General features: G+C 38.1%; 3 protein-coding genes across 4 annotated transcripts; 2 read left to right on the top strand and 1 right to left on the bottom strand.

Moving 5' to 3' along the window:
• The first annotated feature begins 201 nt into the window (after positions 1–201).
• prkacba (protein kinase, cAMP-dependent, catalytic, beta a) lies at positions 202–13,202 on the top strand. 2 transcript variants are annotated; one of them, XM_061033653.1, is made up of 10 exons: positions 202–542; positions 4,385–4,446; positions 4,759–4,887; positions 6,125–6,223; positions 6,493–6,575; positions 6,720–6,846; positions 8,617–8,712; positions 8,807–8,929; positions 9,113–9,277; positions 9,931–13,202. In XM_061033653.1, the coding sequence occupies exons 1-10, from the start codon at positions 497–499 to the stop codon at positions 10,054–10,056; spliced, it is 1,056 nt and encodes a 351-aa protein (XP_060889636.1). In that variant the 5' UTR covers positions 202–496; the 3' UTR covers positions 10,057–13,202. The 2 variants fall into 2 exon arrangements, with proteins under 2 accessions (XP_060889636.1, XP_060889634.1); XM_061033651.1 differs by lacking the exon at positions 202–542 and adding an exon at positions 2,667–2,872.
• Positions 13,203–13,866: 664 nt separating this feature from the next.
• On the top strand, positions 13,867–16,804 carry samd13 (sterile alpha motif domain containing 13). The gene is made up of 4 exons (XM_061033650.1): positions 13,867–14,025; positions 15,532–15,574; positions 15,674–15,785; positions 15,877–16,804. The coding sequence occupies exons 1-4, from the start codon at positions 13,998–14,000 to the stop codon at positions 16,018–16,020; spliced, it is 327 nt and encodes a 108-aa protein (XP_060889633.1). The 5' UTR covers positions 13,867–13,997; the 3' UTR covers positions 16,021–16,804.
• A 641-nt stretch (positions 16,805–17,445) lies between these two features.
• uox (urate oxidase) lies at positions 17,446–21,418 on the bottom strand. Its single transcript, XM_061033649.1, has 8 exons — positions 21,285–21,418; positions 20,414–20,626; positions 19,768–19,884; positions 19,560–19,638; positions 18,265–18,451; positions 17,979–18,102; positions 17,810–17,893; positions 17,446–17,717 (listed from the first exon to the last, which is right to left on the bottom strand). The coding sequence occupies exons 1-8, from the start codon at positions 21,303–21,305 to the stop codon at positions 17,643–17,645; spliced, it is 900 nt and encodes a 299-aa protein (XP_060889632.1). The 5' UTR covers positions 21,306–21,418; the 3' UTR covers positions 17,446–17,642.
• Positions 21,419–22,157: the final 739 nt, after the last annotated feature.

The raw sequence follows: 22,157 nt of genomic DNA, 5'->3' as shown, positions 1-22,157 counted from the left end.
TACTTTTGTTTGTTATTATAAATTAGAATAATTCTGAACAGCTCGGTCAGTCTCTAAAGTACTGTACCAAGAAAATAAAAATGCCCACCATACCAACTTCGACTACCTATTACGTAAATGAGATGTTTGAGCACCTGCGATTTCCTTTCCGCACATGAAAGCATCATTTCAGCGGTCAAGTCTTCTGAATTCCCACATGACTTGAACGCAGCACAAAACGACAGCAGGCAGAGGTGAAAAGTCTGGATCATGTTTTCATTCCAGCGAAGGCGTACATGAACGACAAAAGGGACACTGTAAAAAAAAAAATAAGGATCATCAGGGCGACAAGCGAAGCACGTCGAGGTTCTGTCCACGACGAGACGACATTGATGTTGTTGTTAGCAAACCAGCTAGCACAAGCTGAAATTTGTTAGCTAGCTAACGGAGGACCCCTGTTAGCTTACCGCCACCATCATTGCTTCTCGCCAGCTGTGCATCGCCCTGTCTTCCTACGATGGGAAACGCAGCAACTGCCAAGAAAGGCAATGAGCAAGAAAGCGGTAAGCACCTAAAAAAAAAAAAAACAACAACATTAAGCTATCCTACGTTAGGTATTGCACAGCGTTTGCTTGCTTATCATATAATCACCACTGTAGAGCATCACTGAACAGTTGTCAGTGTTAGCAGACTGTGTTACAGGAACATGGGCTGCAGACACGAACCATCTTTGGTAAAGCTGTTTATAAGGTGTGCTGTAGCTCCCCTTTGGAGTGAGCTGTGTTGTGGAGTGCCACAGACGATGCAGCATGCTAAGTGACAGATAAGAAGATGACAGTCGGGTTTTCATCAGTCTTTTTGATGGGTTTTCTAATAAAAAATGCACTATTTCACACTGGTGTTTAACATAGTTTATAGGGGGCTAACAATCAGCTGCTAGGAGCTACAGTAGATAACATCAGCAAACATTGGTTTCTACTAAAGCTGCTTTGCAAGGCCTTGTAACTGAGAACAACAGGTAGGCCTAATCATTAAACAACTTGTGGAGAAGTTCACCACATGGCCTCTTTTCTTGGGGTTAATAGGTTGGCTTTTGCTTCTTTCCAAGCAGGGGCTGTAATATTGTGGGTTACTGGTTTTATCCTACCTGATGTGTCAAGTCAGCTGTCAACAAGTTTACTGTAAATCAAAAATGTTCTGCCTTGATCACTGCTTCATACAGTGACGTATACCTGTGGTGGTGGTGATGATGCTATAACATCACGATTTAGTAGCCCCCCCCCCCCTTCCTTTACAGTCCTCAGTTTTGATCAGTCACTTCACAGCAGTTGTGTTGTGTTTTGCGTGCATTTGTGGTTAACTACCAAGATAATCCACTAAACTGCTCCATGCTGCTCGTAGTGTGTCTGAAGATTCAGCTCTGACCTGCTGTCAGTCTGGCAGTAGCCCAAATAGTCTCACAACCTTTTGACTCAAGCCACCTGTGGTGTCTGCAGGGAGGTGTGGAGAGTTGTGTACAGTAACAGTGTAATGCACGCTCCATAAACACATTTTTACACATTGTATTTAGCAATAAGTAAGGTCTTTTTACCTGCTTTTTGTAACATAACAGTGAGTTAGGTCTTTTTACCTGCTTTTTGTAACATAACAGTGAGTAAGGTCTTTTTACCTGCTCTTTTGTAAAGTGTCTCGAGATAACACTTGTTATGAGTTGACGCTATACAAATAAAACTTGATTGATTGATTGATTTTTTTTTTGCATTTCTGCTCACGTCTGAGTTATTTAATTATTCTTATGGGGCCAAACTGTAGTAACCTCTAGAGCAGGGGTTCCCAAACTTTTCAGCTTGCGACCCCCATTATGACGGTGATAGATACTTAGGACCCCACATTTGACGCACTAGGTCAAAACACTGGCATTAAAACAGCAAACAATAGCCCAAATACCATCATATTATTTTTTGTAATTTATTGTAAGAAACTACTTTTTTTTACCTACTGTGTTTTCAAATTAATGGGTGAAATATCCAATTTTAAACCATTTTCCATTTTTATATGTTTTTGAAAGGAATCTTGCAACCCCCCCTAACAGTGTTCCGCGACCCCCACTTTGGGAACCACTGCTCTAGAGAAAGCTGTGCCTACCTATAGTACACGAGTGTCACAGAAAGGATGCAGCAGTAGTGTAAGTTGGTAAGGGTGTAGAGGAAAGCGCCTGAGAGGAACTGCATTGTTAAACTTCACCACCAGAGTGCATGCTAACCTGGAGATAACTTCCCTCTCCAGTCAGTGAGTGTTACTGGCCTACAGTTTCCTTATCAGCAGTCTGAATGCACGGCAGCTGTGCAAGGTTTTTTTTCCACGGCATCAACAGTTTTTCTCTGTTGTGCTCCGTGCCAACTTTGTACACCTTTGTCAACGCAATTTCATAATTTGCATGGAAGACCAAGAAGTTGTAGGATTATGACATAATAATAGAGTTTATTTGGCATGGACATCACAGATACATTGGACGAACCAGATGCATTGTTTAAGTGTTTTAGCGAGCATGCTAGTTCTCAACACCTGTCCACGTGAAATGAGAAAGTATAACCACTGCAACTGAGGCCAAGTACATGAACAGGAAGCTTAACTTTATGTGGTGAGCCGAGCATTGCATTGCACTTCACTGCCTACAACAGGAAGCCAGTGTCACTCACTGGTCTACAGTCTGAAAACTGTTTCTGTGCTTAAGAGCCTTCTCGCTCACTTATCAATAAAATGGCCCAGGGAAAGGATCAGTCCTTCGCCAGTCGTATTTTTCACAAGTATCGTAAGGGTAGCCAAGAGCAGAGAGGACCGGAGTGTGAGGTGCCTCACATCTCAGACTTCACCGTCGTTTGGGACAAGTGGAGTAAGTGTTTCTGTTTTGCTTCTACGTTTCAAATGTATCCGGCACCACCTGCAGCTCTGAGCAGAACGACTCTCAACTTGTGTTGACAGGAAAACTCATTAAGCCGAAGCTTGAAAAGTAAACCAAGGTGCTAAGTTTTCACATGTGTGATTTATTCAGGTGGCTATCATTTATATTATAGGCCTTAAAACGTTGAGACGCAGCCCCGTTTCCAAACCTTTACTAGAGTATGTTCCTATGATCAGGTTCCTAATCTCTGTATTTACACACATCTTTGATCCTCCAGACACATCAGTAACAGCACATTGAGCATAAGTCTTTGTAGCACTGTGCAGGCCATTTGTGGAGCTTCAGTTGCTTACATCACTTAAATATTTCCTGTCCTGTCATTTTTGTTGACCTGTTTTGCATGTATGAAATGTGTTGTTTTATGTGCTTTTCACAATGTCTTTATCGATCACTGTTTTTTAAAAGTATTTGTGACCGATGTCTGAAGTTTAACAACATGTTATTCATTGAAGTGGGATGGTGAAAGCCTCTTGAGTTAATATTAGATGTTATCTAGAGGCGATGTAAGAATATACATTTTCCAAGTGATAAAATCTTTTTTTTTTTTTCGATGCAGAGTTAGTGTCATTCTTTGGTGGGTTTACTTATTCTCTGTCATTTTGTTGTATGTTGCATTTAATCCACTTTGATCTCAAATGTTCTTCTTCAAAGCACTTCATGAATGTTTCTTCCTCTCTTTCTCTTCTCCATCATTTCCATCCATGTGGGTGAATGTTCCTGCAAACCCTTGGTGAACTGTAGAGACTTTTGGTATGCTCATTATTTCCATGAGCCATCCTAAGTCACAGAGTTTATATTCTTCACTTTAGAACTGACAACATGTATATGGTTTTGAATATGGATATTGTCAAGATGTTAGTATACATCTTGCACTCACTGTATATCACAGTCTTACAACGCAGTGCAATTAAACTGGCAACCACATACCAAGTGCAACACCATGCATCAATCAGAAGACACTCTCCATGACTCTGTGACTTTGGATATCTCATGTCTGCTGTGACTTTCACAATGCTTTTTTACTGCTTGCACTTTTGTGTCAGTTTTGTTCTGCATTTTGTCTTTTGTCACGGCCCGCAATTACTTCCTCCCCTCTATTATTCCCACCTACTCCTGAAAGGGATGCAGAAAGTTTGACTTTGAATTGGCCAGCAAGTCCACAAGAGCTCTTTGCATCACTTTGTTGTTAGAGTTTCCTGCTTAGACGTGTGGTTTTGAGTTTTTCTTAATGAAGTATTTTTGCTGTTCTGTTCAAGTATAGTCCTGCATCCCCCCCCCCCCCCCCCCCCCCCACTAGTACTTGACATTTGCCTGACCTAAAAAATGCATTTCTTTCCCTGAACATGTTGAACTGCCCCAGTTTATCTCTCTCAACATGTGGCCTGACCTTGTGAGACTACCAGAAGTCTAATTATCCAATCACACTTTTGTCTCTTTGAACAGTGAAAGAGTTCTTAGCTAAAGCCAAAGAAGATTTCTTAAGAAAATGGGAGTGTCCACCCCAGGTATGTTGTTCTCCTTTTTAAGCTTTTATTTCTCTTAACACAGTAGATTGTTGCTGATGAAGCCAAATGATTAGACCTGGTGCTAGCCACTTCCTGGTTCAGATCTGATTGACTTACATGCAAGATGATTGCATCATAGCACTGCCAGATCATTTTTTATTATAAACCATATTTATCCAGCTTATATATTCTAACTAATGTATAGAGTCAAAACAAGCTACTACTGGCATCAAGAAGTAGTTACACGTAGCTATCAGAAATGCATCTTTTTAATAATGCTACCTCACTTTCACTGAAATTGTTTTTCTTTAGAGCACAACAGGCCTGGATGACTTTGATAGGTTCAAGACTCTGGGCACAGGCTCTTTCGGGCGAGTTATGCTTGTCAAACATAAAGAAACAAACCATTTCTATGCCATGAAGATCTTGGACAAACAAAAAGTAAGTGTTTTTTTTTTTTTTTAAGGAACAGGCGATGGTAGTCTGTGAGAAGCACACTCCTGCATGCTTCACAAATGCTGTTACACCATCAACGCTGTGTATCTCTTAAAGGAAATGGAAAGTTCCTCTCATGCGGCGCGAGTACCTCACTATTGAAAACCTCAGAGGCGCTTCACACGAGTTTTGATCTGTAAATACTGATTTGAAAGTCGTAGGAGGTCAGCCAGTGATTGGTGTGCTGCTCATGCAGCAGTCCTCTGCTCTCTTAAATTTCACACTGTTGGTAAAAGATGTTAACTCGTCTGACTTTCTACTGAAAGACTCGACAGTGTGTGGGGCCTTTAGTATGTGTTGACACTGAATATTCATCAGCCCATTACAAGAGACTGAAAGAATGATTCTTTGTTTTTCAGTGTTATTCCACTTATAATAATATGGCACGTTCCTGCACACCATTTCCAAAAAGCATTTCATCCATTAACATGTTAGTGGATTGTTGTTTTTTTACACTTTAAAGTGTACATAGTTTCACATTCGGTACTTTATACAAATTAACTTACAGAGACTTGAAACAGTGGGAAGGTAATCCGTCATAAGAACTGTCATGGCTGGGTGCCATGATAGTGTGTGCATGCAGTTAAAACTTGTCTGTCCAACAGGTTGTTTTTCTACAAATTTCATCACATATTTGTTCATCCAGGCACATTTTTATGAGAATACATACAACATGAAAGAAAAATAATAAAAAACCAGGAAAAGGTACAAAGAGAAAAAGAGTAATTACATTTAGATTTTGAAAATAAAATTTAAAAAAAAGTATTATTGTTGGTCTCATTATTTAGATTCTTCTGTCTTTACCAAGAAGAGCTTGATGATTCGATGTCAACTCTCAAATCTCTTTTTTCAGAGTTTATGAACGCTCACTTTACAACTGTTCAACATTAAACAATTATTTTATTGTTTATCTATTATGCTCAAGTCTCTGCAAGTTCGATTCTCACAATTTTTGCACTGAAGAAAGTAGAGACAGAAAGTGGTAATTTAATGGAATTATCATTCATATTTCTAAACCTAAACTATTTTTTTTTTTTTAAACACAAGTAGCTCTTTCAAATCATGAAAACCTTTGTAGGATCTTTATGTCTTTCTGCACTTTGTATCCCTAAAATCATCCTTCTCTGCTGAATTGACCTTTAGTGCTGATATTATCTACTTTGCTTTGCTTTTTTTTTTCCAGGTGGTCAAGTTGAAGCAGATAGAACACACACTAAATGAAAAGAGAATACTACAGGCCGTCTCGTTCCCCTTCCTCGTCAGATTGGAGTACGCTTTCAAGGTACATATTCACACACACCTCTAATAACAAACTGCATGGTTTCAACATAAGAAGTGTTTTTTATCTTGTCACTTTGCTACTATTTGTAAAAAAAAACATCTTAAAATAACCTGCCAATTTTATCTTTATACTTAGAAAAAATAAAAAAGGAAATTCCTGTAGTACATCTTATCCTAATCTAGTCTGTTTTATCTTTCAACCTGAAGAATCGATCGTCAAAACGATGATTAGTTATTATCTGCTTACATATTTGATCAACTGTTTCACAGGACAACTCAAACCTCTACATGGTGATGGAGTATGTGCCCGGTGGAGAAATGTTCTCACACCTCAGACGTATTGGAAGGTTCAGGTACAGTCATTTAAACTAAACGAAGACATATCTTGAGACTGACCTTCTTTTAAAGATGGCTATGATTTTGCTCCTCCTACATTCATAGATGATTTGTGTTCATGTATGCCACAATATCTGACTGTCTACTGTCCCTTCTTTCAGTGAAAACCATGCAAGATTTTATGCAGCTCAGATAATACTCACCTTTGAGTACCTTCACTCGCTGGACCTCATCTACAGAGACCTGAAGCCTGAAAACCTGCTCATAGATCAACATGGGTATATCCAGGTGTGCATTTAATGTAAAGTTTGTCAAGAAAGGAGAAATGTCAGTCATTAGAATCACTCTTCAGCTGCAAGTAGAAAACATTTTACAGCTCTTTTTTTAGATCTTCTGTTACAATTTTTCCTTCACAATACCAGTTTGGATAACTTGACTTTATCATCTTTCATGATGTCATATTAGCTTACAGAAAAACAGCTGACATGGTGAAAGAGCAGTCCAAAGGGAAAAATAAGCAGACAATTCATGCCTTGTTTACTCAAACACTCCAAGTCTTTCAGGTTATTGGAAATAATAAGTATAATAAGAAAGCTATCACTCCTTGTCATCCCCCTCTAGTCTCTCAGATTTAACTGACTTAACAAGTGAATCAAGATTTTTATTATTTATATTCTACATCTGTTATTCCAACCTAACTAAAAGAAGATAACCAGCGGATAGTTGTTGTCATGTCTGTATGCATTTCATACCACTTTTTTTTTTATCTCTTTGAGCTAGCTGATTAGCTCATTAGCTGGCTTAATGAACATTCCCTTTTTTTATGGAAAGACTTCAAAACACCAATCGCCATCCACCAAAAGCTACTCGCAGTGTTTGGATCCAGTACCCAGCGTGTTTTTCAAGGCGTTCAGTGTTTTGTATTCAGCCCGCTCCGGACAGTAACTTTCAACTTTTCAGCCTGTACTGTTCAGCAAGGTGCTGAATGTCGCTGCTTCAGGCTTACCAATCATATAATAGATTGGGTGGTACTCGTCGCCGAGGTAACAGAGAAAACAGATGCTTGTCAGATGATCATCACAGAGAAAGTGAATTTATGGGAACATGGTCGATGCAGCTAAGTGTTTGATTGATAGTAATAAAAACAAATGGATGACTAAAAAGCAGAGAGTGACTTTCTGATGTTTGGATATAATACTCGTGATTTTATTCTCTCCTATTGCATGATTTGACCTTTGTTGTTGTTTAAAAAGGAAAAGAGAATTGCAGTATTTGTTGTATCACAATACTTCAGAATCTCAATACATACTGAATCGGCACCCAAGAATAGAGAAAATCAAATTGTGACATACGCTTATCAGCCCAGCCTTACCTTGTACCTTACTTATACCTGTGGGATAATAAAACAGATATAAGTGGGAAATCACTGATTGGTGATATTGTTTTAGCTAGAACTACACATTTGTTGCTGTTGTTGAAGGGCCAATAAATCCTAATATTTGATTGAAGCATTGACTGACATACTTGCAGGTATCAGGTGATGTATTTTGTGTGTGGCTGTTCATTTGTTTGTCAGAAACGTTAACTTCGCTGCTTCTTGGCCAGGACACTCTAGAAAAAGATATTTTAATCTCAGTGAGGTTCCTCTGGTTAAACCGATGTTTAATCCCAGAAGAAAGTGTTAACTTGTATTTCTCCTTTTACCATGTTACTTACGGTAAACATGTATTTCAATGTGAACCTTGAACTGGGGTGGTGCATGTGCAGGATGTTGTGTGTGTGTGCGGGGAGACGAGCTGGAGGCTGTTGTGTGTGTCCAACGGGAGGTGAATAAAGTTTTGACACCAAATTAACTTAGTGTTTATTACAGTTAACAGAAAGCTCTGTTATGGTAGAGTTTAATTTAAAGCAGGTAACTAAATAGACAAATTAAAACATCTATTAGGTTTGTCTAAAAAGCTAATATTCAGAGGCTTCTGTTAATAGCTTCAGTAAAGTGTGTGGTTTGTCTTGAGGATGTTCCTCTTCTTCTTATTTACTCCTCTGTTCTTCCTTCAGGTCACAGACTTCGGCTTTGCTAAAAGGGTAAAAGGGAGAACCTGGACGTTGTGTGGAACTCCTGAGTACCTGGCTCCAGAGATCATCCTCAGCAAGGTGAACTAATCAAATATAATCAATGTTGAGCCTCACAGTGGGAACCTTAAGCTGTAACTTGTTTTACTTCTCCACTTATTTCTAACTCTTTCAGGGCTACAACAAAGCTGTGGACTGGTGGGCACTGGGAGTCCTCATCTATGAAATGGCTGCTGGTTACCCTCCATTTTTTGCAGATCAACCAATCCAGATCTATGAAAAGATTGTGTCTGGCAAGGTAAACAAAAAAAAAAGCAAGATTAAAGGTGGATATTATAATGCATTGTTTTCTGTGTCTGTAACCATGGGCAACAACTTGGCATTATTTCTACAATAATGCCAATAATAACAGACTAAACTGTAACCAAAATGTCAAATTAAATTATCAACTCTTCTTGTTTTGTGCTTTTCATCCCTCTAGGTACGATTCCCCTCTCACTTTAGCTCCGACCTGAAGGATCTGCTGAGAAACCTGCTGCAGGTTGACCTGACAAAAAGATTTGGCAACCTGAAGAATGGCGTGAATGACATAAAAAATCACAAGTGGTTTTCCACAACAGACTGGATAGCCATCTATGAGAGGAAGGTGGGTATTTGTTTACTGTGTGACGAACTGATGCATCTTTAGGATGTTTTTGTTTTCAGTAATATGTTCTCACCAATATTTCCTTCTTGTTTTTTTTTAATAGAAAGTTCATACATGTCCATTACATGTACGTCCGTTTGAATATTTCTGTCATTTATTTTCACTTTTATCAATCGTAGTCCTACCTTCTAAAATTGTGGACAGGTCTCCTTCCTCTAAATTTCTTAACCAAAGAGCAGCCATTTTTAAATCTGAACCTCAAGCCCCAGTAAAACATACCATCTAAAAGAAATCATCATTTACCCCTGGTTCCCCTTAATCTACTGCTGTGTGACAGTTATGCAGTCCCTCATGTTCTACATCTCAGGGTGGCTTTAAGCTGGTCAGACTTCATGATGTAATGCGTGAGTAGCAATGTAAATCTAGAAATGATTACCAAAACATTAAGACAGGTGATTTTTTTTTTACTTTACACCACTAAAACTATGCAACATCCTTTTAAAAAAAAAAAGATTGAGGACATATTGTCTGTTAGCTGACATGATGGTTCCAACAGTGAAAATACTGTCTTGGTGCAACACTGCAACTACATCAGCCATGGTTCAGTATATTTGATCAGGAACACAAAATCCTCATTGTCTCCTCTGTGTCAGGTCGAAGCCCCCTTCATGCCAAAGTGCAGAGGACCAGGAGACACAAGCAACTTCGACGACTACGAGGAGGAGGACATTCGTGTCTCACAAACGGAAAAATGTGCAAAAGAGTTTGCTGATTTCTAGGGAGAGTGATACCGAGTCTCATCAGGGCTCTCACATTTTGGGATATTTGCACTCTCCCAAGGGGTTAAAGTGGAACTGAGGCCGTCTTGTGTTGAAAACCAATGCCTCGTTCCTTCATTCCACACAGCTGAATGAGGTCCTTCTTGCCATGATCCTGCGTGCAGTGAGCACTTACCTATACACAGGCACATTATGCAGACATACCCTCGTGCTGCAACACAGAAATGCTAGACCACGTTTTCTTTTTTTCTCTTTTCTTTTTTATGTTTGCCACTTTTGAAAAGCCTCCCTTTTTTCTTATTTCAATTCATCAGTTATTTGAAAAGCAATTTAAACAAATATAATAACCATTTTTGTGTGGCACAAAGAGAGATTGATTGTATTAGCTGGTATTGCACATATTGTGATATGAGCTTTGAGGAAACAGAAGGTGTTTTTGAGGTGGGGGGAGGGGGGGTGAATTTTGAACTTTTTTTTTTTGCTTGTTATCAGTCATCTGTTACACGCCTGATTTTGTTTTAAGCTTTATTCTATAAGTTAGTAATCATGAACTCTTGAACATAAATCATCATTCATTAATTCATCATTCTGGTGTCCTTAAGACCTAGAAATCAAGTTTTTTTGTGCGTGTAAGAATATACATATAAGACACGAGATTTTCAAACAGGAGCTGGTTTTAAGATGAAGGGAAAGTAACTCTGAAGAGTCCTTGAATGGATTCACAGTGACAAGTGTTTTTACTGAGCAGAAACTTGTCAGTGCTGTAGTAACCAATCAATTGTAGCATTGTTTTATTCATATCTGACCACATGACATTTACTTTTACCTCAGGCATGGTGTGGTTTTCAAAGAATTTGAGTGAGATGATATATTTTTCAGGTATAACTCTGTCTCACTAGGAAGGAAATCTGAAGCCGTTTGAGTTTGTCACTCCAAACGTCTGTCTTTGATATGTCCAAAAATCGATGATGTGTACTGATATGGAATTTTTCAATAACTGAAAGGTCAGTATGTATCTTTTTTTTTTTCTTCAGAGTGTGCTGTTGAGGATGCAGAGCAGTGTTGGTCAGGACATATTTTGTCTATTAGGGGGGCGTGCTTCAATTTAGTTTCTAAAGTCAAAGTGTGCTTTACACATCATGTAATTGCCATATTTGTTTGACTTTTTTTTTTTTTTTTTTACATTTGCATGTATGTAACGTTTGTACATCAGTGTCACAACAAGCTAATAATTCCCAGAAAGTGTTCCCATTTTTATTTCATTGTTATTTTGTTTGTTATGTACTTTGATCCGTCACATCCAGGCTCGTTGATGCTTTAGATTTGTAATGCCACTTTTATCTGAGTGGCATATTTTTTCTGCATAATTCACTGAAGCAAAACTATATCATTAATCATGAATTAATAATCACAGAAAAACGGATATATATCATAATAAGTATTCATTCATCTTAGTTACCACTTGGGTTGAAACATATAAGTACCTCAACTATAGCTCTGTAGTTCTTTTTGCATCATTTTATAAACCAGTTTGTACACTGTGATGGAGCAGTATGTGCTCATTCTTCCTCTCCAGACTGCTCAGGTTGAGTTGTGGCAGTTCAAGAACGATAACAGACAAAAATGCTGTTGTCTTGTTACAGACTTTCAAAGGGAAAAAGGTCAAGAGTCTGACTTTTGAAGAACATTTAGTCATTGTAAATCACTCCTATTAAGTTATTGTCTACATGTATTTAATCTGTTTTCCCCTTGAAACAAAATGAGATGAATGAGGGATTTTATGCTTGGTACCAGTCATTTACTATTCATTCTGACACATTGTTGGTCCTTCTTTTATTTATGTGTATTTAACAGGTGAGCATATAATCTGTTTGTCAGATGTCCCATATAAGGCCAAGGTGTCCACAGGTTGAACTAAGATGTCAGAGAAGCCCTGTTTGCTCCTGCTTCTGAGATCTTTGATTTCCCTCCAGGAAAGTTTCTCTGCTGTCCACAGTTTGAGCTTTTTTTCTTCTTCTACTGGCCGCGTACTCTGGGTGTCAAGGAAATCAAAGTGAAGTTATCTCACATCTTGTTGGAAACAATTATTTGTTGTTGAAAGTCATACAATTCAGTCTGTTTGCATACAGTTGAATCATTATTTTACACGTTGCTCAAGTGTTTGTAGCAGAAAGAAATGCAATTCCATCAAGTTCAACAATCTACGAGAACCAAATGTGAAAAAAAGGTTTTGGGGCTGAATGCTTTTTTTAAGGTACTCATGTATAGTATATGGATAATAGCTATGCCCAATTTTAGAAGTTTTGTCATAGATTGAAAACATGTGTTCAATCTTTATATAATGTATGTATACATTATCTAGTCCTGAATTCCTTATTTGTTACATTTCCTATTTTTATTTAAAGAGATGTCTAATAAATTACATTTTTTCGACTTGCATAGTTCTCTAGGGATCGTAACTGTTTTATTCACAAAGTGGTTATTTACAGTGAAAACATTTGGATTTTATATTAACTTTTTTTTCATTTGCCCTAATGAAAAACAAGACATGCATTTTAAAAAATACCACATTTAAAAAGGAAATGATGCAAATGTCTAAATTGAAGCCTTTTATTTCAATTTATTTTATCTTCAAACCAAAAAATCACTTTATCAAGAATGATCCAAATTATTTCACGAGTTTGAAGATTGAAGAATCGTTTCATTTGGAGAAGCTTTGAAAACTACACCTGGGAATTCAGCATGTTTCTGCCCAAATGGCCCGTGTGTAAACCTATACCAAGAGTGTGTAGGTAATCCACAGCTCTATTTATGTGTCATTTATCCTCTGTGTGTGTAATAATGTTTGTCATATTTGATGTAATATGATGGCACTTTTCCCTGAGCCACCTCACAGACCTGACTGAAGGAAATCAGTATGAGTTGTTCATGCCTAGTCACACATGCAAGTATGGGATCAATTATCTGAAATGTGTCTGTATTTAGTTTGTGAGTTATTTTGCACATCATTTAGACGGCTGACACGTTTTTTTTCCCACCCATATTTACTTGTGTTTGCAAGGGAAATATAGGCCTACTTTGCTGTAGCAGATTTTATGTAACAAAGGATATGTCACTATAATAAATTGTTTTTAATAAAAACTCAAGTTGTTGATTTCTTTTAATGTGGTAAGAAATGCTATTATCGCAATATATTGATAGTATTTACTTCACAGTGATGTAGCTGGTCATACCCAGAGCCTTATAATTAGATAGCTATATTATGAGGCTCTGGTCATACCGAGCAACAAACAGTAGCGTCAAAACCGAAAGAACTTCAATTCCCATGATTCTCAGCTGTCATGTGGGCGAAGGAAGCTAAACCGATGAAGAGGTGCTAGTTGGCTTTACTTGATTAAATCCTTATTTCATCACGTTATTGTGGCCGTTAATTGAGTTATAAATTATTTTGGTGACGTAGCAGCTTTTTGTTATCTAAGGTAGGTGATTATATTTGAAGATCCGCTGTTGTCAAGCAGGAATCATCTGAAATAAGGTAACTGTTACATTTTGAAATAGCAATGCCTGCTAACTATCCCTGTTAGCTAAATACGAACAGCATCGATTAAATACGACATTTCGTCTTTTAGTATTGAGGTAGTTATCTTGTGCTTTGCAGAAATTTTCCTAATTTTAACTTTATGTATATGTGTGGCAATATCTCTTAAGTGATGTTATTTTCCTATTGTTAATCTAGATAACGAGTTTTATGTCCTAATGTTAACACTGTCGGTAATTGAAGCGTTATAAACGATGTGTTATTCTCTTTTTGGGTGTCATTTGTAAAGCTTCACCAGGTGCTGTCGTGGTGCTGTCATTGCAGTGAGGATGTCCAGTGGAGAAAGATGCAGTGATGATATTTAAATTGCCAGCGCACTAAGTTCCCCGTCAGGAGACATCTGATGAAAAGTTACTGCAACATAACAGATTGTAAGACACTCATTAAGCCTTTACTGTGTCTAATTCTTGCTTAAACTTACAATAGAACTGCCTCAATGTTTCGATGTTGTTTTAAATTCTGCTCGTGTGATGAAGAAGCACATAAGACCCCTCAGGCCGATGAGAGGCTCATTATGAAGCAATGTTGTTTGACCAAGCAATGTTTAAACTCCCAGCTGAACATCAAGACTAATAAAGTCTGGCTGACTAGAGGGTAAATGTTTGTTAGTTGGATTTATTTAATCAAAGTTGGTTTTATGGTTCATAATGATCTCGTATCAGAAGATAAAGTTGTGCCTAAAACGACAAAGTCTTGGTGTTGTAGCTGACAAAGATGAAACTATGCGTATAAAAAAAAAAAGAGCTGCTGAAAAACTGAGTCAATCAAAACTGATTTTTTTGTTTAAAAAAAAAAAAAAACCCCTGTGGTGAAAAATGAAAGAGAACAGGATGTACAAAATATTTACAAAAGCTTGCAAATAGTAGCATGACATCCGCAATATGTAATACAATGTTGTAAATGTATGGAAAAGGATTCAAGATTGAACTTCATTGAGAAAAGCATATATTAAAGTAAAATCAAGCTGGTATGAAAACATGACATTAGACACCACAGGACCCAAAAAAACACGTTCACACATATGCACAGTTTCGCCTCCTCTGATTCCTGATTCTGTACCCCCTTTTCTCGCTGGCTGTATCTAGCACCTTTACCCAGGTGTGTAACAGCAGAAGCAATGTTTACCTGACTAACCACACACGCACTATAAAACATCAAATTGGCGACAACAAATATTAAGAATGTATTTTTTTGTGCATCAAAAACAGTCCAAATAATCCATTTATTTATTTATTTTCCAATGATTATCGTTTCAATTCAAATAAATAAAGTCTGCCAAAACCTAATTTTTTAGGAGATGGAACCAGACAATGTTCTGCATCAGTGTTTGATGACGGGTAAAAAAAAGTATTTGTTTGCTGTTAATGGTCTGACTGATAAATCAAATACTTAATTCAACTCGTCTTTAAAGGTGTCTTCAGATACCGTTTCTTGCTGAATTACAGGAATAAATGTTATTAAAAAAGGATTCTCAAACCAATGTAAACTATAAACGACTTACTTGCAGTAATATTTGACTCACAAATTATCATCATTTAAAACAACATCTCTAATAAGCACCTGAAGGATTTGCATTGAGAAAAAAATAGTGTTTTCAAAGGTAAAAGTCCACTTACAAGTCGATTTTTCAGGAGCTTTGCAAAGCTGTGGTTCATAGAGGGTCATCTGCTGAGTTGTGAACTTGTAAGTGGACATGGCAGTTAAGATATCTATTTTTTAAAGCATTACATCTTGTGTGTGTGTGTTGTGTTTTGAAAGCATTTTAAAGTAAATTCAGATGGATTATAAAAACATCGGGTGAAAGTTGCTTCATGTTGTTATGCTTGTTTACAAACAGTCAGAGGTGTGTTCATCATTGAATTTATTGTTTTCTACAGCCGGCATGGAGGACAAGGCAAATGGCTCTGTTGACACTAAAAGGTAAAATTTCAAATTCATTTGGAAAACTCATGATTAAAAGATTTGATAGACTTTGTTAAACAGATGATACAGCTGACTGTGCACACTGTGACCTCGCAGCCCCGTGGAGAACGGTCAGCTGCCAGACCCGGCCAATTGGGGGGTCGCTGACGTTGTCAATTACTTCAAAGCGACAGGGTTTGAGGAGCAAGCCACAGCTTTCCAGGATCAGGTTAGGATGCTCTTCATGCTGAAATATTCCCATCATGTTAAAAAAGAAAGCTAGGGTTCTATTCAAACATTTCCGTCTTTCCACCTGACAGGAAATCGATGGCAAGTCCCTGCTCCTGATGACACGTAATGACGTCCTTACTGGGCTGTCAATAAAGCTCGGCCCTGCTCTGAAAATATACGAGTATCACGTAAAGCCGCTGCAAACTCAACACCTGAAGAGCAACGCCTCGTAGCAGCGCAGGCGGCCCCACCCCAACCCCCACCTCAGTGACAATCATCGTGACAGGAGATCCCAGGTTAGCTGCAGCTCCTCTGGCGGCACCTTAACAGGACTTTAATGCTGTATGTTTTTTACAAGTGTCGCCCCCCCAAAAATGGGTTGCACACCAAGTCCACTCAGCTGTTTACCCTTTCAGCCATTTTTCTGTCTGCTGCTTGAAAAATTAATTTAATTTTTTGTGCGTCTTTAATTTAAATGAATGACTTTTTGGGACAATACTCAGCGGGTATAATTCTTTTAAGTGTGTATGTTTGTTTTTGTGTGTGTGAAGTGACCCATGTTGGTTTTAAAAAAAAGTATTTGTATATAAGATGATATATAGTTGAAAACTGTATGTTTTGTCCTACCTGAACACTTTGATACATGCAGTTAATGATACAAATGCATCCCATTTTGTCCTGAAATCACTTTTATGCTCTAAACTGTGCAGCTGAGTCCATGAGTAGTCCTTAGCATGTAACTATGAAGCATCTTTGTTTTCCCTGACACAAGCCAATCAGAAGCCTCTTTGTTACTGCACACCTACATTATCCAGACTCAAGGCTCTTGATATGAAAATATTTATGTGTATATATATTCTTATTGCGTTCCTACTTGTGGTGCTTTTGGCATTGTCACGACGACAACTGTATTGAAGTGTGTATGAACAATGTATGTGAAACATTACACTGGAGTTTGAAAATCTTGAATCAAAGATTTGCAATAAATGGTGCTCTTTTTTTCTCACCAAAGAACAACATTGGTGTAGGAATTTATTGATTGTGCTTGTTATTCTTTAGTCGATATATTTAGCAAATGTACTACCAACCCTGGAAACGATAGCTTTGAAGATATTGCATGAGGGCAAATCTTTCAAATGTGTCATGCGTAAGCTCTCGTGTTGAAAGCATATTTCCCTTCCTTCATCCTACCAGCAAAATGGCTGCCCGGCATACACATTTACACCTTTTACACACTGTGATTCTGTGTCGCAGTGTGTGATTTCACATTGCCTTGCAGTGTTGCAAAAATCACTAGGGGTGCGGCGTGTAAGCAGTGGGAGCTTCACATACACACACACACACACACACACACACACACACACATACACACACACACACAGCCCTATTCCAGCCTGTAATTACACATTGCCATTGTCTCACCCTGGCAGTTTAGGGCTGGAACGACCTCGCCCAACCATTTCATCAACGTGCATTACACACTGCAGAAGAGGTGTAAAGGGGATCATTATAATTGTAATTTTCCCACCTGGAACTGGCAACATGTAAAAGGCTGTAGTTTGTGTGCGCAAACAGAACAGAAATTAAAAGTTGAGCTCATGATAAGTCCCACTGAAAGAGTATCTGAACCAGCCATATTAATCACTAAATGACCTATATCCCTATATCTCAGCTTTTATTCACACTACATGGTTATAACATTTGAGTAGAAGTCATTCTGGCAAAATAATGAAGAGGGGATTTTTGTTCCCGTAACTTGATCCGATCTACATGACCATGTCACTTTTGCTTTTCCGTTGAATCAGTTTGTTCAGATTGATTCGTGCCACATCAGCAGTGCTTTGTGTCGGGGACTTCACAGCTTGGCTTGTGGCTTCCTGCGCACTGTCCCTGTGATGTTGCCTGAAGGATTGTCCAGCGCAAGAAGAACCTGTGTGGGGGCGGGGGGGAAACCCACATGTCAGTAACCCGGTGAATTCATCATTTAACAACTTGAACGGTTAGGTGTAAAGCAGGACCTACTTCATCTTTGTTGCTGAGGCCCATTTTTGTCATGTCTATGGTGAAGTAATGCTGGTTTGGCATGACAATCTCGATTTCATCCACCTGATGGACAGATTTTTGTGAAATGATGTATTTATTTGAAGTGTAGATTTAACCTTGAACATAAATCTCATGAATATAGTCCTACCGCAAGAACTCTATCCAGGACCAGGAGCTGCGTTTCATAAAGGGTCTTCTGTACAGAGGGGGAGAACTCTCCCTTATCATAGGGGCCAGCGAACTTCTCAATGATAGTCTCCTTCACACATTTCCTAAAAAAACAGTGAAAACCTGTAATTTCACATTTTACATTTTTGACATACATATGACATATTGTGTTAAGAATATCTAACATCTTTGGCAGTTTAATCTACACTCTCCATCTACAACAAAGATGCCCCCCCCCCCCCCCCAGGTATTTAGCAGATAGTTACCATGCAGCATCGAAGTCGACACCCTGAACCGCGTTGTAGCGCCACCTAGCGTAGACAGAAGTGCAGAAACATCTGTCTTTTGCCTCTTGCAGGGTAGTGAAGCGGTCTCGCAGGAAACCAACAAAACCAGACTGGGTGGTTTTCAACACCGTCATGCTCTTCACCCCGCTGTGAACCACGGGCATGCCTGTGTTAGGCACAATGTGATGCAATCAAACACATAAGAAACATTGTGACAGTAGCATAGTAGCATAGGGAGGACATACTTGATCTCACGCCTCACACTAGATTTCAAAATAAAAAATCAATCTCACCACAGAAATATCATCATCAGCATTTACAAGTACGTGTGCCAAATCAGTGACAAGCAGAAATAACATACGTTTGTAATTTTAGCTTCTAATAGGAGCCAAAAGGCATTGAGGTACTGACTTTAAAGAAATCCCCTAACCTGTGCCACGTGGAAAGTTTCTATAGGAATTTACATAATAAAGAAAATAACTTTAAACCTAATTTCATTTCATTCACAGGTGGTTACCATGGGTAGACGTAATGGAGGATGCATAGACCCAGTCTGGCTGGAGAAACTGGTGCTATACTAATTTACAACATGGATATTGTACTGGGGATGGGAACAGTTACTGAGGTAGCAGAAATCGATGAAATACTTTTTTTTCTTTTACTTCATCATAGTTGATATGTGTGTCACTTTTTGTCTGTGTTTTTACTCGACTGTTTTGTTGTGGTTTTCTGTTTTGAAAAATGTTGTTCATAAATCCATGGGAAGACAATGAAATTACTTTATTTTTTGGTGAAACGTTTGTGTCATAGTATGAAATAAAGATGGTGTAACTGGATTATGCCTGTGCTTAACGTTGCCCAATGAACACCAGGTCGATTACAGCCAAGGTAAAGCATCCAAGAGCGAAAAAGGGCTGACATTTAAATATATTTTTAGAGATCTTCTGATACCATCTTTTGTTTACCGACTTATTTGGATTCCTCAAATATTTCGGTACCCCTCTAGCCTCTATAGCATAATTTGAAAAGGAAAAAAAAGACATCATATCAGTGGCTAGCTTTGACTTGCACCCTCTGCTAGCACCACGCTGTTATTTGTAATTGTCAAACCATAATTTACCAAAAACCAGTTGATTTGTTTTGGGCTAATTGTGCCAGAATCGTGCATGGACTGACATATACCAGATACCTGGTGACGAATATTAGGCTGTATAAGAAGCCTAACAACTTAATTTGTTATAATGTTATAATACTGCATGTGTGTTTGTGCTTACCATTAAGATTCTGTTCAACATCACAGAAGCGAAGAGCATCTGGGCTGAGGATGAATGCATGAGCATGCTCGACTCCATTCTGAGAAAAATTAAGAACTTTTCAACAAGTGTTGCTCGATGATGGATATTTGTGATAATCAATATAAATATTTCTGCCATCCAAAAGGATAGTCTTTTTTTTTCTTCCCAGGAGAGATTCATATTTCACCTTCTCCAACCTCCTCCACGGAGCCTCCTCCATGTGAACACTGGCCCTCAGCACATGGTTGAAAGAGGTCAGGAAATGATTACAGATGTCCAGAGAAAACTGCTCGATGGTCTTCACCTGAACAGACGTGTGTGACATATTAAGAAAGTGACCGACTGTAAGCTTTGAAAAGAGGCCAGAAAGACGAACAAGAGTGTTGTCTAGGAAGAAAAGAAACGTCGAGGGAGAGCAGATTTAAACACAAGTCAACATGTTTGTCCTTTATTTGATGATTAGTCTGTTTGAGCTGTGGATTGACAATCATCAATCAAGACCTTTGTGTAGCTGCACCAATTTCTTCAAAATCGGATTACAATTATCATCTTCTCCTTAATATGAACACAGGGTCGATCTATATATAATCTATTATTGATCATTTTCAATTGTTAATCTATTAGATTCATATCTGGACATTTTGTTGTATCTTTGTACCCTTGACCCCATCTGACCTTCCTACGCTATTAATGGCTAAACATTGTTGTAAATACTGTAACAGAAGTTTTATTGATGAGTATAGGTTCATGAAGAGTTTTGTAATTTGAGCCTGAGCCATTATAAGCAGCAGTATACAAACATGTCCCCTCTGTTTCCGAGGCTGGAGACCTACCCCCTTCAGCTTGGCCAGAGCATGCACAGTGTTCTTGATGGTGTCGGTGGGGATGATGTCTGAGTTGTCTCCGTGTAAATAATCCTTGCGTGTTTTGAGTGTGAGCTCCACGTCCGCTTTCAGCTCGATGATGTAGTGGTGGCTCCCTTGTCTCCTGATCACCAGCACCTTCACTGTGTTCTTGCCGTAGCCCGTTCGCACAAACTCCACATTCTACGCAAATGAGGAAAAAAATCACTGACATTCAGAGACTTCCAGTGATGTAAAATGATGCCCTGAATATATAATCTCCTGTTTTAAAAAAAAAAGTATATTCACATAAATAGATGTATACACTGTAAAGCAGTCCCCTTTTTCCTTTTTGATTTTGTCACCAGGGTGTCTTACCATCTTGCAAACAGAGACCCCCAATCCAAAGTGAACCATTTTATACTTGTTTGTGCCCACCTCAATTCAAATAATAAAAAAAAAAGTACATTTAAAAATGTGTAAATACAATGACGAATACATAAGGGAATAGATAAGTAAATGGAAATATGAAGAAATCAAGACATGGAGAAAAGTAAAGGATGTTTTTTTCTTTATGATACTCCTTTGGCAGTAAAGAAACAATGAACCTTTATATGATATCACAAGAATACCAACTAATATATTGTTGCGGGAATGAACATTTCCCTGAAAGTTAACAGAACCGGTTTGGGTGTTAGCTTTGACATGGTTATTTGATTTTGTGGGACAGTTTTCAGTTCAAGTCTGTCCCTCTGGTCTGAACATTATATAAGTTATTCTGGGGGAAAAAAAACTCCTAATCTTCTATTTGCTTTAGTTTTATTTATTTATTTATTGTTCCGTATAAAAAATGAATGTTTACCTGATCTGAAGCAGTTGCCATCCTTTTCGTCCTTTACCTGCTGACAGTCTGTCCTCAGTCCCTGCAGAGTCTCCAGCGAAAAGTGTCCCAACCAATAGAGGAGGATTTTCTAAGGGTGGTCCAACCTTTGAACGTTTGCTGTTGGGCCTGTTTCACTGGCAGAATGTGTGTAAATACACTTTTGAACATGTTTGCTTTTTACAATTACATATGATCAAAAGAGTCATTCAGGGTCATTGTAAGAAGGTAAAGTATAGGACACTCTGCACAGACAGGGATAATATTATATTATTAATATAATAAATGTGTTTATGTGCAAATGTTCCGATATGATCCGATCTGAGGGTTTATTCAGTAAACAAACATCAAAGTAAAACACAAATACGAACCAACTACCAGTTTTATTATCATTTACTAATGTATACTACCATCATTTTTTTGTACACTTGTTTGACAGTCTATCATGATATTATAAAGTAAAGATGATCTTTTTGAGTTTTCACATGTGGTTGCTCTATTTTTAATGATAAGCTAAATTGACTCCCATATTCAGTTTTAATATGGACTTTGTCTGAGCTGGAAGTAAGCCATCGGTTTGGTGGCTCGATAATGATAATCGATGTGTTAATCATCCTTTGAAAAGAAGCATGACACAAATGTTAGTCATTCACAAGGGTCATGGGTTGTTCATCTTAATAAGTTCACTTCAATCTTTGATGTATCATTTTACTTTAATTGTATTTGTTCTGCAGATATTTTTCAGGAGTTGAATGTTTGAAAAGTTGGAGAAGCTCCTCTGTTGAGCTAAAGACGTTTAAAAAAAAAAGTGTTGAAAGACTCTTTCTCCTCAACCTGGCAACCCAGAAACTGGTA

Source organism: Labrus mixtus, chromosome 3 (assembly GCF_963584025.1).
Source record: "Labrus mixtus chromosome 3, fLabMix1.1, whole genome shotgun sequence".
Taxonomy (NCBI): Eukaryota; Metazoa; Chordata; class Actinopteri; order Labriformes; family Labridae; genus Labrus; species Labrus mixtus.
The sequence above is the reverse complement of the archived record's forward strand: the minus strand, read 5'-3'. Positions and strand labels throughout refer to the sequence as shown.

Bases quoted from the DNA above. Each gene is read 5' to 3' on its own strand.
- prkacba (XM_061033651.1), top strand. From the start codon at position 2,740: ATGGCCCAGGGAAAGGATCAGTCCTTCGCCAGTCGTATTTTTCACAAG. The intron at 2,873-4,384 runs GTAAGTGTTTCT...CTCTTTGAACAG, and splicing joins CGTCGTTTGGGACAAGTGGA to TGAAAGAGTTCTTAGCTAAA. The intron at 8,713-8,806 runs GTGAACTAATCA...TAACTCTTTCAG, and splicing joins CAGAGATCATCCTCAGCAAG to GGCTACAACAAAGCTGTGGA.
- samd13 (XM_061033650.1), top strand. From the start codon at position 13,998: ATGAAAAGTTACTGCAACATAACAGATT. The intron at 14,026-15,531 runs GTAAGACACTCA...TGTTTTCTACAG, and splicing joins TTACTGCAACATAACAGATT to CCGGCATGGAGGACAAGGCA. The intron at 15,575-15,673 runs GTAAAATTTCAA...GTGACCTCGCAG, and splicing joins GGCTCTGTTGACACTAAAAG to CCCCGTGGAGAACGGTCAGC.
- uox (XM_061033649.1), bottom strand. From the start codon at position 21,305: ATGGCAACTGCTTCAGATCAG. The intron at 19,885-20,413 runs GTAGGTCTCCAG...ACGTCTGTTCAG, and splicing joins CTCTGGCCAAGCTGAAGGGG to GTGAAGACCATCGAGCAGTT. The intron at 17,894-17,978 runs GTAGGACTATAT...TCTGTCCATCAG, and splicing joins TCCTGGATAGAGTTCTTGCG to GTGGATGAAATCGAGATTGT.